At 43.4% G+C, this 21942-nt stretch overlaps 1 protein-coding gene across 2 annotated transcripts in view; it reads left to right on the top strand.

The window, feature by feature from the left end:
• The window catches only part of sick (sickie), a 179466-nt gene that overhangs the window by 45231 nt on the left and 112293 nt on the right, over nt 1–21942 (top strand). The window contains exons 1-3 of one of the 2 annotated variants that reach the window (XM_046615987.2): nt 7307–8098; nt 14528–14645; nt 15522–15574. In XM_046615987.2, the coding sequence (XP_046471943.1) occupies nt 8015–8098; nt 14528–14645; nt 15522–15574 (255 nt within the window). In that variant the 5' untranslated portion in view covers nt 7307–8014. Of the gene's footprint in view, nt 1–7306; nt 8099–14527; nt 14646–15521; nt 15575–21942 lie in introns of those variants that run through there. The other variant, XM_046615988.2, reaches the window with a different exon arrangement.

Here is a 21942-nt window from a genome sequence, read left to right as displayed (position 1 = left end):
ATAGACAAATCCGTCAACCCTCCTTCGGCGGCGGCAGACGAGTCCGTGTAAACGGCCAGATTTTTTTTCCTCATCGCTTTTTCTCCTTCCTTTTATTTACCGCTGTGGACAAGCGTGTTGGCGCACAGTTCGTCACCCCATATACGGATAAATTACTTGTCGTAATTCGATTATCAAGGGCGTTCCCGAGAATGACTGGAGGAGAGCCGCAGATGCAGCCTTCAATTGGGACGAATTCGGCCGGATTCAAGGGAGAGGAAATCGGGATGGGGGGGATTAGTTCAAATTCCGGTGGTCCTTTGCATCCCGGATAGGATTTCGTCTGAGTAAACCAATTTGGGCATCTGGATTAATGGATTGTGTATCCCGCAAATTAGTTGTGCCTACTACTCCAAATTGATGCACTCGCATTGGAACACGGCCCGTACCGCGATCTACAGCTGATCAAATCCAGTGCGTCATAATCCATTTTTTTTTTTCATCAGACAATTAATGCTCACCCCTCAAACAAATTTCCGTCCTCAATTCGGTACTTGAATTCTACAGGGAAACAATTTTCCAGTCTTTAATACGTTCAAATTTCGCGCAATAGTCCAAGGAAACGCGTTGCTCCGAAAATATTGAGTTTTTAAAAATGATTTGGCACCTTTTTATTCCCAAATCAGTTACATGGTGTACTGTGACGATTGTTCAGCGAATGTTTATACACAGTTTGTACACAGTTTGGTAAAGTCAGAGCCTTCCTCTTACCGCAGATCTTAACTCGGTCACGTTCAAATTGCCGCCATATGGGGTTACTCGAGTTGCAGCGCTAGTCTTAATAACGCAAAGACAGCAAAAGCCGCCAAACACAGCTTCACAAAGCGGTCAAAAGTGGTAACAGCTAAATATAGACACGTGAGTTCGTTTCTCCGAGGTCTTAATGAGGCTCGATTGTGCATTTGCATCTCCGCGCCGTGAATGCGGCAGGTTCAACGCTGCACTTTTTTCTTCTTATTCTTATTCTGAGTACAGTTTAATTTTTCGAGGAGATACGTGTTTTCATATACGCTTTATTTCATCGTTTCAAGTCACACCGGGTGATTTCAAATGATTTTCGACGTGCACCTTCGAAGCGAATAACCCCCTATTTTTTCGGTCCGTATCGTCTTTGTTCATCCCCACGTACAATCTCATGCGATACGAGTCTTTACGAAATCTGCCAACGGGTGCGAAGCTAGCAGAGCGAAGACGAGGGCGACGTCCCGTTGATCTGGCATCGGGTAGAGCCCTTCGGGGGAAAACCCTGCCTCGAAATGTCAGGGCTCGTTAGGACGAACCCGAGTCAGGGTATCTTCCGGAGGTGCCCCGTGTCTGTCACTGCAAGGCGGCCGAATAGAATGCATGCGCGTACGTGAGGAGGAAAAATTATCGCAATTCCGTATTCGGCCCGCGGGCGAATGTGTGCCGTTGAAGACGCCCCGATCCGTCAATTGGATTCGACGTGGTGGCTCATCCTACGATTCCTGAACCCGAGGGCTGCGCTTGTAATTTCAGGCGTCCGTCAATCACGGCTCGTAACGTATAACGGGGAATCGGCGCCTTACAGTCCGAGCTTTGGAAATCGCTGTGAAGTGCCGTGACGGAAATCGGGACGGAAATCGCACGCGTAACTTACGGCTACGTCGGCAAATCGCGGGGAAATCGTACAAAGCTCGAAAAGCCTGAAACGGTGAGAGTCCCGCTGGTGTCGTGACGACTCTGCTTCGCGGTCACATTTCAGGGTTTAACGATTATTGGAAGAAGTAACGTGCTCAGCTGTAATTACATATCGACAAGTGCTGCTGGTGCTGGTGCTGCTGGTGACGTCGATGGTTTATTATACCTAGTAATTTTACGCACATATCTGCACGTAGAGCTCATGTGTTGCGGTTTTTCCCACTATGACATTGTATGTCGGTCAAGGTTTCCGAGTATTTTTTTATAAGCTACATATGGTTTGCGTTTTGTTGTATATAATTGCTTAGTGGAGTGTGTTATTCAGGTTTTTTTTTCTAACCGTAAACAAATTTTCTTTTCGAAAAATGATCTTCTTTTAGTACAGGTGGGAAAATTGATTTCGTAATACTTGAGCTTTTTTATCAATTTTTTTTTAAAGGTAATTCGTGTCCACGGAAAAGTGCCACCATATTTTTTAAACGTTATTATCTACATTTTTGTGGAATGGAAAATTTAAATCTTTGTGTAAGCTTTACGGACGAATTTTCTCAGTGTCAAAATTCGTGTCGAATGTTTCATGGTCATAATTCAAAATGATGAAACTTTTGACATATTTATCATCACTTACTTGCAACAATTGTTCCAAGTATTCGTACCTATGTTCGAGGAATCAATATAACTTTGAATACGTCCCGATTTTCTTGTCATTGAAAAACTCGCTCCCGCCCGAGTCCGAAATGTGAAAGGTGAAAATTAAGCTCGGCGACGAAACTTCGGGGTGGGTATTTAATCGTAGTTTAACCATTATTACACGGATAATGGTTATACGCAGAGAGTACGTCATTATAGCTGATACTTATAACCTACACGAGTTCCACGGGTGTAATAAATGTGCATATCGCGTCTAGCCACTCTCGTGTCGAGGCCCACACGGGTCCAGCTGACAATGGGAGGGTTGGGCTCCGAAGGATCCTTTTGGACGACGCCGCGATGCGGTTCGGCTCGTCGCCGGTCTTCTCTCTCGCCTCGTACGGAGGAACGCGCGTGTGTTGTAATGATATGTACGTCTTACTCATTCATAAAACATGCTCACGTGGTCGCATGGCGCCTACCCGAGTAACGTATGTTCCGGTAAAAAGACGATTGTGAGTAAAATAGCGTCTCTAAAACCGAGAATTGTGTGACCCGAAAAAAGAAGCAGAAATAAAAGCAAAGGGGGTGAAAGAGAGAGGACAGAGATAGAGAGAGAGAGAGAGAGAGAGAGAGAGAGAGAGAGAGAGAGAGAGAGAGAGAGAGAGAGAGAGAGAGAGAGAGAGAGGATATGGCGGGCCCTAAATAAATTATCAGGGCTGCTTGGCTGCTGCTCGGCCAGTGCAAGTTAAAATGGGGAGAAATTTCAATGCATTATACACGCATAATGCGAACTTGTTACCACATAAATATTTATCCGGCTACTTTCTCCGTCTTGAACGCATACCTATCAGCATCAGCCCGCTCCTCAAGGAGCCGCCTGCACACGCTCCAGTGGCATTCGAATTCACGCGCGACCTTTTGCACGTTTCATATGGATATGTGTCCGTACGTCACACACGTAGACGTGTACACGGATAACGGGGAATAAAAATTTCTCGGTTCGGTTACCATGGTAACTTTTACCCGCGAGGGATGCACGTATTCCTCTAGGACACGTACTACGCGCACGTCCTGAGGGAAGAGGGTGCATCCTCTAGCTTTCGGGGATCGCTAACTAGGTTACAGAGGTTCCCAACCGTACCGCCCCCAGTCACCCGACCGTCTTCATTATCCCTCCGATTCTCTCCCCTTTATACCTAACGTATCCTGTGCAGGCTACGTGGCTTATTTAATGCCGACTTGACCGACCGTTGCTTATACCCTTTGTATACATTTGTGTATAAGATTGTAGTGAATTTTTTTAAACAAAAATTTCCCTTTGACTACGATGTTTGCGGTAGGATTCGATTTTCCGTTTCGTCTAGTATCGACAATCTTATAACTGTCAATAAAGTCTTGCCGAGACTTTTTATAACTATATGTCGTGAAATGAAAAAATATCTTTCATTTCATCACGGTTGATGCTTGTACAATCGTGTCTGGGTATAAACGTAAATAGACACGCGTTTAATTAAAGTTTTCTTTGTAACATTGCGAGATATTGCGAGGTATCGATGGAAAATTATTATTTTCTCGTATTCCTTTACAATGAAGGATGTTTAAAAAGGTATATTTGGAATTGCTTAGAATCTTATTTTTCAATTGTCCTACTTCACGTGTACGAGAATTTTAACAAACGAGAAAATAAAACTAGCGCGAGGTAACGCAGATTTGAAAATTGTTCAACACGTGTTTTCGCTCAGCACACGATTACTGATTGCAGTATTCGTATTACATGCACGCAAATATACGCACGAAGTACACACACAGAGGCGAATGCCTTATGGCCGCGATGTGCAAACTTTTCAACAACATACGTGTACTCACGGAGGCGTAATTGGTGTGTGTAAAGTGTATATAGGAAATGGGCACTCGTCCAGCTGAAAGAGGATTTTCTTTTTTTTATCCTATTTTTTTTTTTGGTTTTACTACTATCCCACCGCGTTTCCCCCCCCCCCCCCCCCATCTTTTACTCTACTATCAACTCCATCTCGCTTCTACGTGTTTCCTCGCCCCGCTTTTAACCCCGTTTCATATCAATCCCTCTTTATCCAGCACTCGCGGCGTGATCCACGCTGCACGTGTAGTAGGTACGTACGTTTATAACGTTCATACGGGAGGCAGCGATCCCCTGCATTCGCGGTGGATGGAAGGCGAACATGTGGCCTCTGTTACTACTTAGCCTTTTCTCCCCCCCCCCCCCCCCCCCCCCTTCAGCGGGCTATCCTGCACGAGCTTTCGCTCCTCTCCATTCGTCCGTCTCTCCTTTCCATGTCCCTGAGCAGGCCCGCCTTGTCCGTAGTCCCTCGCTTTTTTGCGTCGGAAGCGCCACGTGCTCGTGCGGAGCTTTTTTACCCGCGCGTTTCCCCGTCCCCGTCGCCCCATCGTTCGCCCTTCTTTTGTTTTTAAGCGGGAGATTTAAGATCTCGCGCCGGGACTTTAACTCGAGGATTTCAGTTGAAGGGGGACGACGGCGACAATAATTAGACGTCATCTAGAATTTGTAATAATTCTGTCCCTCAACACGCGCGATCGTTACAACTTGGCTTCTGTTTGTATTTTTAATTCACGTTTTTTTTTTTCTTTTGCCTCTCTTTTACCCTTCAATTACAAATCCTCCGATGGAGCTATACATAGGCATCTTTGTATACATGTATGTATATATGCTTACATGTCCACACGTGGGTCGGGGATCACCCACGAATCACGATTGCGCTCTGCTTATAACCCGGAGACTGGGTCCCTCGTTTTTCTAGTTTCGTCTGCTCGTCAATCTCTGTTATACTTTATTTCTTTACGAGTTAAGGGGGAAATGACCTTTTATCTTTGAATAAGTTTTTTGTAGATCGTGTAAATATAAATTTCACCTCAAATTATCACTGTCTGTGCTAAGTTTAATTTGTTCAAAAAATTTTACATTTTACATAGCATGACAGAATTTTCCGTAAAATATGACAGAGGGTGTATGCAAAAAGCCTTGTCAAAAGCTACTTTGTTACATGTATTATTCACGTTGAAATTGTCAAAAAAATCGTAAAAATAACTGACACTTCTGTTGAGGTTTCACATTATGTGTGCGCAAAATTTTCGCGATGAAGCTTCCTAAAAAAGCTAATTTTTGAGTTGAATGAACCGAACGGAAACTGCAGTCTTTCGTAACAAGTGGAACAAAAAAATGTGCAAATAAATTTTTCGGCTCATTTGTGAACGAAAATTTTGACTTGTGGCTACCAAAGAAGAACGGCATCATGAGTTCGCGACGTTAGGTTATGACAATTACCGAGGCTTTTCAGTCGCCCGCGGGACTGTTCTGAATCGTAATAAAGTACTTGGCGCATGATTCGAATGATAATGCGCCTTTCGACCACGTTGATACAACAAAGAATAGCGAACTTTGCACTTCATGAGGTTTGGATGAATGAATGTGCAGTACAGCAAATACATCGAGGAAGATACCGAGGGATTGAGATCCTGCACGAGAAACGATCAGACGCGGAGCGATGCAGAGGAGGCAATTATTTACTAATTAATTTATAGCCGCGGTAAAGCTTCGGCCAATGGCTGTTGGTAATCCGTTAATTTGTTTTATTTCCCGAGTTGTTAGTTAGCCGCAGAAGAAGCCTAGAAGGAAGGCTGAAAGTTAGCGGTGCGGTAGCTGACTAAAGTAACGCGTCTATTCCGGTAATCTTATGAAAGTTACCGCGGCGAGGCTACAGGCTGCTCTAACCCTAATCTCTAATCACCCAATCATCTGTTCGTTTCTCTCAGATGTTATTTTCGTTCGGCGGATGGAATGGTATTGTCCAAAAGACGGCCTGTTCGGCTACGCCAGGACCGGGACGCGCGGTGCGGATGGACGTTATTATTTCTTAACCAACTCACGAACTTTACTGGCAGGTCACTTTTACGTTCGGCTGATATATTTCGCGTCGAACTTTTGCCTTTTTCTAACTTTTTTCTTCAAACTTTAGTTATTTGCCCCATGTTTGACAACCTCGTTTCTTATTAGACCACAGTATTTTACCTCGTCTAAACCGCGGTACCAGTTTGTTGTCTAATAAATTACCTTATTTTTATTTTTATTTTTTGTAAATACAAATAATCCCAACGACTTATGTGCATCAGTGCTCCTCAATTTTTAAGCTTGCAATTCATGATAAAATATAACGTTCAGTGGCCATAACGTGTCATATGTGTTAGTGACCTCAGAGCTTTGAGTTCACAAATCGTGGTATTTGAAAAGTAATTTCGTTGGTCTCATATTTCCGATTTTGAAAAATGACGAGCAAATTTTACTCGCATTTGTTTTTCGAAAGGACATCGGTACACAACGAAAAGTATTTAAAATGCAACGGTGATTTAAATTTCGATATCACTAGAGCGTATTCTGAATATCCAGAAGAACAACCGTAACTTCAACAAAGCGTTAAAACCACAAGTTAGGAAATTTGATTGCATATGCATTAAAAAGAAACGAAAATTACAAACGACGGACTTGCAGATAACTTGATTCATCGGCGCACAGGTACATCGGTGTAAAATAATCGTCCTCCCTGTTCTTTGCACTACGGCTATTATTTGAGGTCAATATTTTGACTGTCTGAGGCATCTGCACACACTGGCGCATGTCGACGCCGGGCGTCGCAGTGGATTCAGTCACGTCTAGTACGCCGCACCGTCGAGACGCACGTTCCGCTCGTCGCGGTTTGCCTTTGAAAATGTGCGCGCCGATCAGGGAGGCCCGAAACGCTACTGAAACCTTCTTAAACACTTCGAAGATTCGTAAAAAGTTATGAAATTTGGTGCTACATGTATAGTTGTCTAATATTATTGTCGATTGATAAACTTATCGGTGAAAGTCTTGCACCGAAAAATTTGAACTCGTGTAACCGAAAAATTTGTTAAAAATAATATATGAATAGAAAAATTTCTTTAGAAATATATAATTATGGGGTATTACTATTTTTACAAGTCAAATTCTATCACACAGTGCCAATAACTCAAGGTGAACATCCTTGAGGATAATTTTGTCGTGTTACATAATAAAAAGGGTGATTCTATTCAAGAACGACAGCGAAGCTTGACGAATTGTTCAGAATTCACGCGTTAGGAATCGAAGGGTTTGATGGTGCCGTTACTCTCCCTTCCTCCGGTCACGTGGTGCACCCAGGATAGTTGAGTTCGATTAAGTTCGAGCCGTGTCGTTGTGGATGTCACAGTTGATCCGTCGTCTAGATTGAGTCTAGACGGGTCGAGATCATAAATACCGGTGAAGAGCGGCTGACGGAAGAAGGATATCGGTGCAACACCGCAGTGATTGTGGGTGCTTTTTAGGTGTCCTTAGAAAGGTTCGTCGGAATCATTAGGTGGACATTGAGTGCGGTTTGTAAGTGACGTAGAAATATATAGAGCCGGTGCGGGACGAGGCGAATGCCCACTTCGGACACGCATACCTTAGCGCCTTTAAACCTCTCAACCTTTCAACCTTTAAGCTCTTTAAACTCCTTAAGCCTTATCTTTATTGCACGGGAGGACACCGTGGCACTCTCTCATATACATACCAACGGACATATCCGTACTCATACGCTACTGTCCGCCGAACGCGGCCTGGCAAAGCCTCGGTGAAGCACCAAAGTCCGGGATTATGGCTTGCATCAGAGCTCCAAGGTCCGTACAAGGCTCAACCGACGACGTCAAGATCGACCCTACTACCCGAAACATTGTACAGGTATTTCACCCTCCTATCCTCTCGACATGAGACCCTCGTGTCCTCTGCACTAACCCCAGAACTTTCAACCCAGCCACTCGTTAGCTTCGCTGGGAAATTACTCGTACCAAATACTATACTTGGGTATATTGATAGGGCCAAGAATAGTGTAGAAGTTTTTTTTTAACTGCTTTTGCAGCAACTACGTTTGAAGTATTGACTATAAATTAATGTGAATCGAGAGAATTTGCAACTTTTACGTCAAGATGGTTTTTATTTGACACACATTAATTTCAATTTGCGCATTCTTCATCAGAGATTTTAAAAATCTGAGGGACTGAGCGTTCGAAAGATACTGAAAGTTCGGTATTAGAATCCTTTCAGCAGTGACATGATTGATCCCTACTCACTACACCATTGAGGGATGGAAGTAGTTTCATTTTTAACGAATGCACCTCTCACATGTTCAATGAACAAAGGCTGGAAGCTCAGATCCATGTATTATTGCAAAAATTCAACGTTCTTTTCGCTTTATATATGGTAACGCGCGGCTGTAACGTGGCATTTTTAATGCGCGTTACAATATACGTAAATATACATATACTGGAATATCGTTAGAAAAGGAGGTGACGCTCATTTCGAGAGTCGATTTATATCCACCTAACTTGCACCTTCCACTATAAAGTTGTCAGCACGGTTTGACTAGCAGACAAAACCCATTGTTCATGTAACCCACTCCACCATCTGCCTTCTGCATGGTCTATACATACTTCCATCAACATGAGCTTTGGATCGTTGAATTCTGAAAAAACATGTTGATCAAGGCAAATAGAGGGATGAGTGTTGACTCTTTTATCGAAACATCTCAGAGGCGTTTATATATTTGGAATGGCTATTCGGTTACTGCTGCAGTAGATAAGGGTGATGTTGTGCAAAGAGCACGGCTAGTGACCAGTCAGCCTTTTTCGTGCCATAATTGCACGTTCCATTGTTTCGGATGTCTCTGTGTTATGCTTCTTTAAAGTTTTTCTTTAGCAAAAAAATTCTCAAATTAAAGTGGAACGTGTGGAGTTCATTTACCGCACAAATCCCCGCTGACCCTAATCATCTTTGTGGCGATGGATGCGCCTAAAGCGCAGAAATTGTGCAGCAAGCGCAGAACAGCGCACGTCTAATTAACCATCGGAAAGACAGACGTGCGGATGAGCACAATGAAGATTCGTCCGTTGTGCACACCTACGCGAAATCTACGACATTACAGCGTCGGGTTAGGTTGCAATAAGCGTTGTTCAGTCTGCGTCGTCGGCTCTGCACCGCTTTATTAACACCTACGGTTAACGTGCCGGGTGGAAAGGGCAGGTTAGAGAACTCGAGTGGTTGTTCGAGGATTTGCGAGACCCTCATCCTGTGCTCAAAGCAACGCTCGGTAACTTGAGAATCGGCCGTGTGACGAGCCTGGAATCAAGATCCACTCGTTGTTGGGTGTGAAATTCTCCTATCCATAGTTCGTTCCCTTTATCTCGTGAATTGTTTTAAAATTATTCTCATGCGGGACAACAGCGTATTATAGTACATGTATACAAAACCAAGAATTCGACGTAAGCCGCTGACTCAATTTTCATCACAATCAGTTTAAACCAAACTTCCCCTTGTGTTTTTACACAGAATCGGTGATTGGTCGTTTGCTGGTTTCTTCAGGAATGACGAACGTCGGAATTTCCGGAGAGTCTAAATTTTATATTTAAAATCACGAGAAGTGTTGAAACATGTCAGTGTGCCAGTAATAGCCACTGTGTGCATGCTGATCGCGCTACCAACTGTGCCGTATCTGGTCGTAATTTTGGAGCCATTACAAACGAGTAACATCGTCCCATAACTCAAATTTTTACACCTTTAACCTCAATCCGGTGTGGACGGTTGTTGTTATACCTTCTTGACCGAATTTCGATCATTCCAATCAGAGGAAAAGAATCCCTCGCAAGCTCATGCCTTTACGGAAAATTCTTGTATCTTCTTTAGATCATAAGCGATCAAGGAGTATACATTCAGCATATTCGTTCTTTTGTCACGAGCTCTGCCAAAGACTTGAGGGAACAGTTTGTTCCCTGACGGTTGACGTTAGAAAACACAATGCGGGATGATAACGAAAAATCGTTCGAAGAGAACGGGAAAGTCAACTCGTCGACAGGTATCAGATATGCATCTCAAGTTGACGCAGTGTTCGATAGCTTCTGGAGGCATTCAGGTCTCTTTGAGTTGTATGAGGCAGTAAATCCGGAGTAAAAGATGCCGCCAGAGTTATCGGTATTTTGGTATTTACAGTGGCGATGCAGGACGCACTGCCTGCGCTTGGAATAATAGAGATTAGGAGTGACCCGAAATTATGAAGGAAGTGATCTTGGTTTTCTCTTTGGACGGCTCAAAAATAGGTCCGCCGTGGTGTGTACGCCGGTGACTAACCCCCCGTCCTCTCTTCCTCTCTTCCTCTTTTCTCTCTCGCTTCACTCCATTTTAGAATACCCTCTCCCTCTCCTTCTCCCTCTCTCCCTCTCTCTTGCTCTCTGGCTTTTTCCTACTCTGTGACACTCTCCTCTTCTCTCATCTGCGCGTATTTCACCTCATCTCATTTCATCTTCCCCTTTTCTCTCTCTCTCTCTCTCTGTCTCTCTCTCTCTCTCTCTCTCTCTCTCTCTCTCTCTCTCTCTCTCTCTCTCTCTCTCTCTCTCTCTCTCTCTCTCTCTCTCTCTCTTTCTCTCTTTAGCTCTCTTCCCGCCCGTCGCAAAAACATTGGCTCTCTCCCAGCACAATAAACACTACGAATCCAAGAGTGCTGATGCACTCCACGCAAGCAATACACACTGCCCATGCATACTTTATACGCCTTCTGTTTTGGCGCAGGACCTTTACGTCTCTCGCGCATTATACAGGCGTATCTATAGATCGGCCAACCAACGTCAGAGGCTCACACATGTACATACAAGGCGTAACATCGCGAGTACGCGCATCGAACAATACACGGTATAATGTGCACTTTATACCTGTATATTATAACCGGGCGTAGGTTTCATTGTTACCACCGACGGTCCGGAGGAGATTCGTGATCGTCATCTTTTCCGTCGTTACTATCATCATTATTATCATCGTCATCGTAGTTATATTGCGTATCTGTACGTATACGACAGTATTATTTTGTCACTCGGTCTAGTGATGGAACACAATAGACAACGTCGGGTCGACTTGATTACATCGAACTTAATGCTACGCGACGCTCATACCGATGTATTTATTGCTTGCGTAGGATACATCCAGTAAGTAAAGATGAATTATAAAAGCCCGTTACACATACAAATCTCGTCACGCCTACGCACACCAATTCAATACTCGCGATGGATTATTGTCGTACCTATAACTGCAGCAATGCGCGTGCAACTCGGTGACTAAGTATACGGCGTGCCACATTCACCACGAGGGGGTTGAAGAGATGCATTGTGGTTCGTACGTTTTGTGCGTTTTCAAGGGTTGGACACGCTCGTCAATTCCCTTCGTTTCGATTCATTCACTCCAGACGCGAGCTAGCCTCGTTCGACGGACGACATCGTTTACTCACCGAGGTGATTTTGTTTTTCTTTGATTTTTTCATAATCATCTTATAGACTTGTACCAGTGCCTGCGAGAATGAGTTATCGCGACTTCGTGATTCTTCTGCGAGCTACGATGAAGGAAAAATAACAGAATCCAACCCAATGCTTGTGCGATGAATTTTAACCCGGGCTCCTTCTTCTTCTTCTTATCCAGATGTAGTTATCGACTGGAGTATGAGGTCGTACAATGGGCATTGGAATAACGACATTCTGTGGCAGCTGCCGTTGATCCACACTGTTATTTCTCGTCTAATTTCAACATAAAACCGATGTGATGTCTAGTCTATACTAATATATAAAATCCTTTGTCTCTTTGTTACCGATAAAAACGAGAACCAATCGACCGATTTATGTAAAACTTGCACCAAATTGTTCCTTAGGGTTGCTCGACGAACATTGGTTACATAAGCTATGTGAAATGGATCCAATTAGTATATGACAATTGCCGAGCAGCTTGACGGGTCTAGTCTCTTACGCACGGGCAATATAATCCAGTTCATTGGTGCTATCTTTGATTTCATTGCTGATCAACTAGCTTCCAATTCTTTAGTCTTGACTCGTTGGGCCGTTATAACGTGACTGCAGCTACCGGAATTCGTAACCTCGATCGCAGCTGGTATCTGCACCCGTAAATTCAGTATCAAGGTGCACCGTATCATGAACTGCACAGGTGATCATTACGTATCACGCTCTACAATTAGGAAAAAATGAAATCGTGCTGGGAATTTTTAATTTTGTATGCACGATCAGCCTCTCGGCATTCTCATTTTTCTCTTTACACTTCTCTGCCGTGATCGGATTGAGAAAATATAAGCAATGGAGCGAATCGATGTGATGTTGTCTGTTTTGTTGAAACGTAAGTCTACCGTATTTCGCTGACGAGAAAATAATGTTGACGAAAAGTCAGATGTTTCTAATTCTCTAAAAGTTCGCGAGTCATCGACACTCGCGTCTGTAAGAACGTAACGATGCGAAGGTTTACGACCCCGCGCTTGATTTTCCCAGAGTGGTGACAGACCGGGAAAACCGGGAATAGTCAGGGAATTTCGTCTATCAGAAAAATTCAGTTGAAAAGTCACGGAAAAGTCATGGAATTATGATGGACCATATAGGGAAAAAACATACTTTCTTTACAAATCGTCTTCAAACTTCAGCTATACGTCGTAAATTCAGTTAACGATAAGTTAACTCTCGGAAATGGTATTGTTCAATTTCTAATCATTTGTGTGAAACGAAGTAATACCACGTGTTTTTTAGATCCAAAATTATATAATCAAGGTGCACAAATTCAGGAGCTTTTGGTTATAAAAGCTACCCAACATCACGCAAGTTTCGTTAGAAAAAGTCAGGGAGTTATGAATTTTTTGACGGTAAAAGTCAGAGAATTTTATATGAGCATAATTGTCGGCACCCTGTTGTGTGGAAAATGTCACCTTTCTCTTTTTTTTTCCTTAAATTTCATTACAGAGTCGTTGATCATTCGCCTCACGCTTTGATTGAGTTTTTTAGAAATCTACACCAGACGACAAATTTTACGAGTTTACGAACGTCGGCTCGTTACAAAATCGATTCGCCATTACGATCCGAGATAGTGGTGGTATCGTGTCGTTGATGTGGTTCGAGTTCTTACAGAGGCAACGAGGCAGTTCAGATAAGTTACGGATCGGGACGCGTGAGGTTCGCACACCGTCGCTGTACAGCTCACACCCAGAACGTCAATTACGCACGCGATTGTTCGCAGGTAACTGCAAAACGAGTTGCAGTTCGCATGCTACATATTTACTGCCAATCTCAGCGGCTACCGCAACTCCTCGACCTCCGCCACAGCGGCGGGTGAATAAAAATATTAATCAAGTCAACGGTTCTACAGCTCCATAAACACGTGATCCTATTCACTGACCGTTACAATGCCCTGGTTGTAGGCCACTAAAGTTTACAATTAGGAGCATGCGTGCTTACTTAGACGATTGATCTCTGCACGGTAATGCCAGATGTTCATTTTCTAATCTTGATTGTAGCTCCTACAGATTGAGATTAATCTGCGAGTCATTCGTCAACTCCGATGCTACTCTCTCCGATCACTTTGGCATACCGTGAAATATGAATCTCTGTTTATTCTTTAAGCACGATTGTTCTCAATGCGGTTAAGAGATTCGTATGCATGCAGTAATTTTTCTGTGCGCTGTAACGCTCAGCTGCATTATGGGATACAGGAATGTTTTGTTTCTTCTTCCATGGTATTCACGCTTATACTCTTGTTGAAACAGTGTATATCTTTTTACCGCGTTATTGTCATTCAAAATTCATCGCGTTCGAGAGTGTCGAATTGAATATTGAAAAACAACAAAACGCAGAAACGAGTCACTCGCACTATCAATATATCGTGAAATACAGCTTGAAACATAAGAGCCTGATCCATTAAAGAAAAATCTCGTTGTTCGAAGCTGAGGTCCGTTTTTTCTTCCTCGCGTGACAAAATTCCGCCACTTTATCCGTACACGCGTCGGGTTACCGTGAACGACTCTCTGCAGAGGTCCGTTATCATCAGCCTTCTTAGTAACCGAAAACGATCTAGATTCAACGGACTTACTAAACCCAGAATACTTAGGAGGACCGGACAGAGGCGATGGTAGAGAGGGAGGAAGTAAGAGAGCACGGCCGTTTCGTTTCTCCGAAACACTCGATGGCTTTATCCGCTTCTCTCTACCCTATATACATACGTATATGTATATTGTATATTTACACATGTATATACGTTGCAGTTATACGTTACATGCGCTAATGAACCTCTCCAATTTTCTTATTTCAGATATACACAGACTGGGCGAATCATTACCTGGAGCGAGGCGGTTCTCGTCGAAGGGTTGCGGACCTCCAGGCCGACCTCTGTGACGGGGTTTTGCTTGCCGACCTCGTCGAGGCTGTCAGTAAGTACATTAATATCGCCGGACCTCTCGAAGGATTGTCAGGCGAGAGCAGCAGGTGGCTCATTGTTAGAGAACCTCCACGGAGGATCCCAAACGCGTTGTACCAGCCAGCGAAACTAGATCTAGTCTTGCCCGAGGCGCGAATGGATTACATCGTGTTTCCAGACAGTACATCGTGCCAGAATTAATCAATTTAATGCGAATTTAAACAGCCGGCTTTGACACGTGTTACCAGTCGGTGATGCGTCAAGCACACGGCTTCGACTCTTCTCCATTTGACGATCTTCGTGTGAAATCGATCATTCCTACAACACCCGGAGGGTGTGGAAAATTTCCAGAAAGCTCATCGAATGTGATTGCAAAACTTTTTTCATTCGGATTTAGATAGGCGTAGTCTGGCAATTGAAAGCAATGAGAAGTTTGCCATACGCGTTTCTAAGAATTTCTAAGCACTTTCTAAGCCTGTCAGCCCCGCACTCGCGTCCCGAATAATTTATTGTTCCGTTTTAACGTGGCGATGAGGGTTTTGGTATATTCTTTCAACTAAATTAGGAAGTAACTGTGCATGAAACACTTAAATGGTAACCGACAGTTAGAGTTTATGAGACGTGTGGCTCACGTGCTAACTCGTACGCCATATGCCAGGCGTTACGATATGTGCGTATGCACCAACGTACGTTACAATCATAGAGCCGTACATGCACAGGCAATTCCACGTGTATTTGTTTGCGTAGGATAATAAGTATATGCCGCCAAGCAGAATGTTGTCTCGATTTGATTGTCGTGTACCGTTTGTCGCTATTTCAAATTAATATACCTATATAGGTCACTGGCCAATTAATTACGTATTGATTAATAATCAACTCATTGTTTCAGCCAATCAGAAAGTAATTGACGTCAATCGAAAGCCGAGAAATACGCAACAAATGGTGAGTAGAACGTTTCCTCTTCTACAATCTTTATTATATGTATAATATATCCGTACCATTTTTTTCGGCGAGGTTTTAACGCTATATTGGAAGATATATCATTGTCTGAATGTGGAATAATGCTACCGTAGAGAATTTTTCAGTGTAAAAAAAAACCACAAAAAAAAAATATCTAAGATAATTAGATAATGAAATTTTTTATTTACTTTAGGCGTGCATTAAATTGAACTCACGGGTCTTTTTTGACGAGCGATGCCGACCGCGGGACAAGAGCCGCAACTTTATTTTAAGTGCATCTTGAGATTAGAATCAATATGCGGGGGAGGAGTAACGGACCGGAAGACCGAAGACGATTAGAGAACCGGGCTCTGATCCCGTTTAAAATGAAGATATCGGCTCCACCTACGGTCTCGGAAAAGTCTTAAAACCGGTGGGCGTTTGCTGGGTGAATCTTGAGTCATCGTGAGCATCGAAGACGCGTAGACGCATCGCCCCCGACTCAGGGTTCCTTCGGGATATGGTTCGACTGTCACGTAGGTGGACGGGATGGGACGCCGGGTCCCCGAGGTGAACTAGGAGTACAAAGTACAAAGGAACCGAGAAGTACCTACACGTGTTTGCGTTTCTAGTCGATCCATGGGGGTCCGACCGGTGATCTATGGGGTCTTCGGCGCGCAGCTGTGCGGCGCGTGCCTTAACCGAAATATCCATATAAGCGCCATCTTTTTTTTTCTATTTTTAAATAACTACCTCGGGTGCAGTAAACGGTTCGCACCGAGTGTCGAGTACCGCTGTAAACATTGACGACTAAGAAGGGAGAGCGAGAGATGAAAATCCTATCGCGCACCCACGCGGCTATAAATATACGCGGACATGCTCGTACGGAGACCTAAACATACGTATACTATGAATCTTTTAAACAGTCATCTTACTACCCAGGTTTCTGTGTCACTGGGCTGAACCACGCTTGATACGGTGCGATCCGAATTATGTGAGACGCTTCTACGTATTCGAAATTTGTATGGATAATTATTGATTGCGGTACAATACATTTAGAGAAAAAAGTTCTCTCCTCGCAATCAAAGTGATCGTAGACCACTTCGTACTGAGATCCGATCGATCCTCAACCACGGTTTCAGTCTTTCATCAACTACTTAGTTTTCGAGTAAATTTTTTTCCAATTAAGAGAGATTTTCACAGCCGCTGCTGACCGTTGTGTATAAATAATATTTGTCACCGGTTCGCTGGTTACACGACAACGACGAAAGTAAACGGGGGCAAGCGAATATTTTCTGGACAGATTCCAACCGGCGGAAGTATCTATCTCGCGAGAGACGGGCGACGACGCCTCATTACCGCGATTACTTTCTGCTTCCATTAATGAGCTGTAATCACCTCGTATTACCTCATACGTAGGAAAACCGTTCTTCGAAGCTTCCGGCCTGCGGCTCGGACCAGTAACAGTAGGATCTGGAAATATGTACAGTGTGGAAGGCGATTAATGTACACCGGCTCGGTGTCACGTGGCGTTTCGCGTATCCGGTCTGAAGAATCCGAGAGAACTTTCGATGTCATCACCAAGATGATTTTTACGTAGAATTGTATTTAACTGACAATTGTCAACGTAATAATTTACGCATAATCAATTTACTAAATATTATCAGTCGCGATTTGATTGTTGATATAACTTTCATGGTCAATAATTGAGCGACGAAAGAGAGGAATGAAAATGTGTCATTTGAAGGTAAGACAGGGTGAGCGTGATGTAGAATTGAATTCTCAAACTCGACCCGAGGTCCTGACTACAAGCCTCCGCAGGAGCATAAAACGATGATTTACGATGTCGGTCTTGCGGGCGTTGAAATTTTAGAAAAACAAGTCTCCGTAAAATAAAGCGCTAACAAGCTTCAACACAGTTACACGGCCACCAGGCTGATTAGCATAAGAAATAGCGTCTCGTCGTGTCTGGTAATTAAACTGTCTAAAATTTTACTACCATCAGCCGCGTATTCCGCCGATTTAACCCGCCGCGTGACTCTGCTGGCTGCAAGTCGACTGTGTTGTAACTTTATAATACCCAGTCAAATGTTAGGAAGTACTTACAGGTCTACCGATCAGCCGTGGCAGACACGCACGCACTGCGAATCTCGAGATCACTGGTACACGCCCTGTTAAGTCGCCGTTTCGCTTGGTTTTGTTTGCCGCGATGAAAAAAGATGGTCGGTATAGGGTTTGCATGCATGAATTAGGAACCACGGCCCCGGCTATAACCTCACTTGATTTACATTTACTTGGCGAATTTTCACCCGCAAGGGCGCCACGTTGTACAACATTTCCCATAATTAAACTTCACGCGTGCAAAACGCAAGACCCACCTTAGGTACTCTTTTGCTGATCGTGGTTCACGCACTGAATTACCCTGCGATGTGACACGCAGCCGAGAAACTATTGAGCTTATTTGTTTCTTCGTCCCCCTGGCTTGTTGATAGTTTGGATCGATTTTCATTTGACAAAAATCGCGCGAAGGAAAATAGCAAGATAAAGGTCCGCGGAATATTTACCATGGAAGTTTAATTTTGTGGAAATAAATATCTCCCGAGGTTGGAGAAGAAAAATCGGACATCGAGAAGCTTTCGGAACGAGCGGACGAACGGCAACGTCATCTATGGAGTCGCCAGTGGTCTAGCTGCACTACTGTAATCTATTTCTATTTCACGAGATCCTATGACTCACGAAGATTAGTCAACTCCTCTACCAGAGCTTTAACAAATTTTCTCCTCCAATTTATAAATACGGTGGAAAAATGGTCAAGTCTAGAGTCTGGACGTGTCTGGAGCAGTTTAACGGTGTATCACGTATGTGATTGAAACTAGTAATGCTACTGTAACGATGCATGTTCAGGAAAACTGAATTATCTGAAATTAAGTAAATCATACCACACCAAACACATCGATATTTTTCGAAAGCCAACTCCTCGAAAGTCATCTTAAAATTGCGAAATAATGATTTTCTTCCTGAAGTTTCGTGACGTTAACGTTGCTTACTTCGATCTTGTTATTACATTATTATAGCAAGTATCTCGCGCTGCATGACAATTTACACGATAATATCCTAATAATTGTACTCGGTCATTGCGATGAAAAAGTCGGTGCTCTGTACCCAAGTATCGATGGGCATGACGACCTGGAGCGAGCGATTTGCGTCGATCTAATTGCCCCTCGTTTCTACGCGTAATCGGCGATTCGGAGCCTAACTGCCTGGCGATAAATGGTAAGAGGTAATCGCGATAACCTCGGACCGTGTTATCTTGTAAAATTAATCGGTAAAACCTGACTTCCGAACGATGCGGTTAAACTAGTTGAAACGGCGGGTTGCACCTGCAAGCACGTCGTTGAAGAGCGCAACGGAAGGTCATCGAGATGGTAAGTTATGCGGTTGATGAGCAATAGACGCTGCACGCTTATACGGTGGTACAAGGCATGCTAAAGTATGCTAGAGACAAAATGTTAATTGCGGTAGCTACACGCGTCTCGTCGCTAAGAACTTTCTCTGCTGCTCGTATCCTATAGAGTTCCTCTTTTTGACGCAGCTGATGCTACGCTGCGTTGCGCTGCAATTAACCCGGAATGCTATACAGCTGTATTTGTAATTATCGTTGAATTCAGAGACACTCTTCCGAATTTCAGAGGGACACACTCGGCGAGAGAAGAAGGCACGAAGTGCGTCTGTGAAAAAAAGAAAAGGAAGATTAAAAACGAAACGAGAGGAAGTTGAACGATCGGAGAATCGAGGTCTCGCCGTTTTTAACCGCGTGCTTAAATTCGACGCGGTTAGACCGATATTTTTAGCGAATCGGATCGAATCGGTGACCTTTGGCGTCGGGTATCGATTTTTTTGCAACTCCGCGACGCGCACGGTTTCGATCGATCTTCGACCGTTTAATATCGTGACGAATTATCAAAATATTTTCTGAAACACGTACGCGTTGAGAACGATTTTGAACGCTTGATAAACCGATACACTCGCATAACGTATCATATGAAATCGTTATGCGGAACCGATTGAATGCTATGTGAAATTTACCCCCGTGAACCGATCAAACGTAGCCAAGATGGAATTAACTTCATGTTTCAACGGGCCGGTCCGATTTTCGATAACGATTTTTCACCGGTCATTCGACGTCGGAAAGACGAGTATGTACAAGGTTAGTAAAAAGTGCGGTGTGGGTAGTCCTTCTTTGACTTGTTGCTGCAGTAGTTGGTATAACATACCTGTGTGAAGATCCACGTGATGCGCATCGGTAAATCGAATGCGGTATTCCAACCGCAAGTATTTGTTCGTTTCTTGGACGTAATCGATTCTCAAGTCCCTCGAGAAGAAGTCGGCCTATTGAATCGCGGGAAAACAATTAAAATTGACGCTGGACGGCAATACGGATTGATACGACCCGACTCGTAGATATTATGTATTTATTCAAGAACTCGCATCACGTGTCAGATACTTATCGAGTAACGGAATTGAATTTTGTAAATTAAAGAAGGAAGAAAAAAGAAATGATACAAAAAGTATTTTCTATCGCTAATGATATTTGATTGAGGAAGGTGAATAAAAAAAGAAGGAAAAGGAGAATATTAAAACCTCATGGATCGTTGTGGGTCTTACATAGATAATGGCCTACTGAGCGTGGTAATTTATTTAGATTGCTAGGAGTGAGAAGGAGAGAGAGAGAGAGAAAGAGGAAAAAGAAAATGGAAGGAAAAAATCACCCACCATATCCCACATGAAAAATATACTCGTTTGCGCCGTTACGTCGTCGTTTCTCTAACTTGTCTAAGAATTAGTTGAATACCCAAGTTTTCAGGAAACACGAAAATTACTGCGCGGGCGCACGCGATCTCCTAATATCCAGCCACTTGACGCGTCCTCATCAACGGATCTGAGTAGGTGTGCCCTTTACAGTGCGTCTGGATCTCTGATATAAGCTTGAGGTAGCGCAGGGCAATTTGAATAATTTCCTAAACACCGTACCTAGTTGTTAATTATTTCATTGCTACAGGCGTAGGAGTTTCCGATCGTCAATTCCAAGTCTAGCGATCAGTTCGTACGACGGGGGACGTTAATTTATGAAAAACTGTTTTATTGAGATTAATTAAATCCAGTCCGTTGACTGTTGGGATTAATTCACGGGCCAACTGGCTGTCCCCGAACATTTCGTTGCTACATGCGCCGCGCTATTCGTGTTGTGTGCAGTTGCGAGTTGGGACCGAGATTAGATGATGGGTCGTACAGTTAACCCGCTCGTATATACACGTGTCTCTAGATCTACGATTAGTTCTACGTACGTGATTTCTTGGGATGATCTCCACCCGCAATTATCTTGCCTCTGTACGATGTATGTAACCTTCCAAGTAATTGCGATTCTTTCCTTTTCTTCGTTGAAACGTGCGCCTATTGTAAACCGCATTACAGCCTGTTTCTACGTCTATGACTGAGATATTAATTACCGTATTTATACCGCAGTCATCACGGCACGCCGAGGAATGTTGATCTATTCTTTTTCACGGGCAAAAGTTCTCCGTTCGCACGAAGTTGTACATCGTTCAAACTTACACGTGCAGACAGAATCTATACGGCTAAAAATAACGTACACCTTGTCATTTTTCAAATTACCCACAGGCGTGTCTCTTTTCGATCCGACGCGTAATTTTATTCATTTTTCCATCAGTCTTTCATTACCTGATATTTTTTTTTCTCTATATTTCCCATGGGGAAAGTCTGTGCTACGATTCCAACGTGCAGAATGGTGTGTTGATATTGGAATTATTTATAGCCGATTTCTAATTACTGCTGGACTTCAAATCCGCGATGGGAATTTATATTGTTTCAGGTTTTTCAGTATAAGTATTTTTTTTTTGCTGAATGCGTGACTTATTGAGTAGTGGCGAATGATTGATGAAATGGTAGGATTCGTGAAGATGTAATGAAAATTTTCAACTTCTGATGAATCTATTTGAACTGGGACAATTTTGTACAGAAGTTGGTGGACGATGTTTTTTGCAATCAGTGTTGATCCTAAATCTAAATTTCATGATTTTCCAGGAATGCTTTGAGACAAAAATATTGCCATAATTATTGTCTAGTTCCAGTTTAAAAACCGCCATTCATAAGACTCTCGAGAAATTTATAACTTTTACAGCCTCCATTTTCTTTCTCGTTCGTATCGGCCCGAAGATGGTTAAACGCAAAATTGCGAAGAGTGTAGACACGAATGATGCCCATCTCGACACGTATGCCGCGCGTGTTGGCAGCATGGGTATTTCACTGTATAACCCATTCAACTGTGGCACTTAAGGAGCACGCAGTGATTT

This window comes from Neodiprion pinetum, chromosome 3, assembly GCF_021155775.2.
Source record: "Neodiprion pinetum isolate iyNeoPine1 chromosome 3, iyNeoPine1.2, whole genome shotgun sequence".
In the NCBI taxonomy this organism is placed as follows: domain Eukaryota; kingdom Metazoa; phylum Arthropoda; class Insecta; order Hymenoptera; family Diprionidae; genus Neodiprion; species Neodiprion pinetum.
Note: the sequence above shows the minus strand (reverse complement) of the source record. Positions and strands in the feature narration are given on the sequence as shown.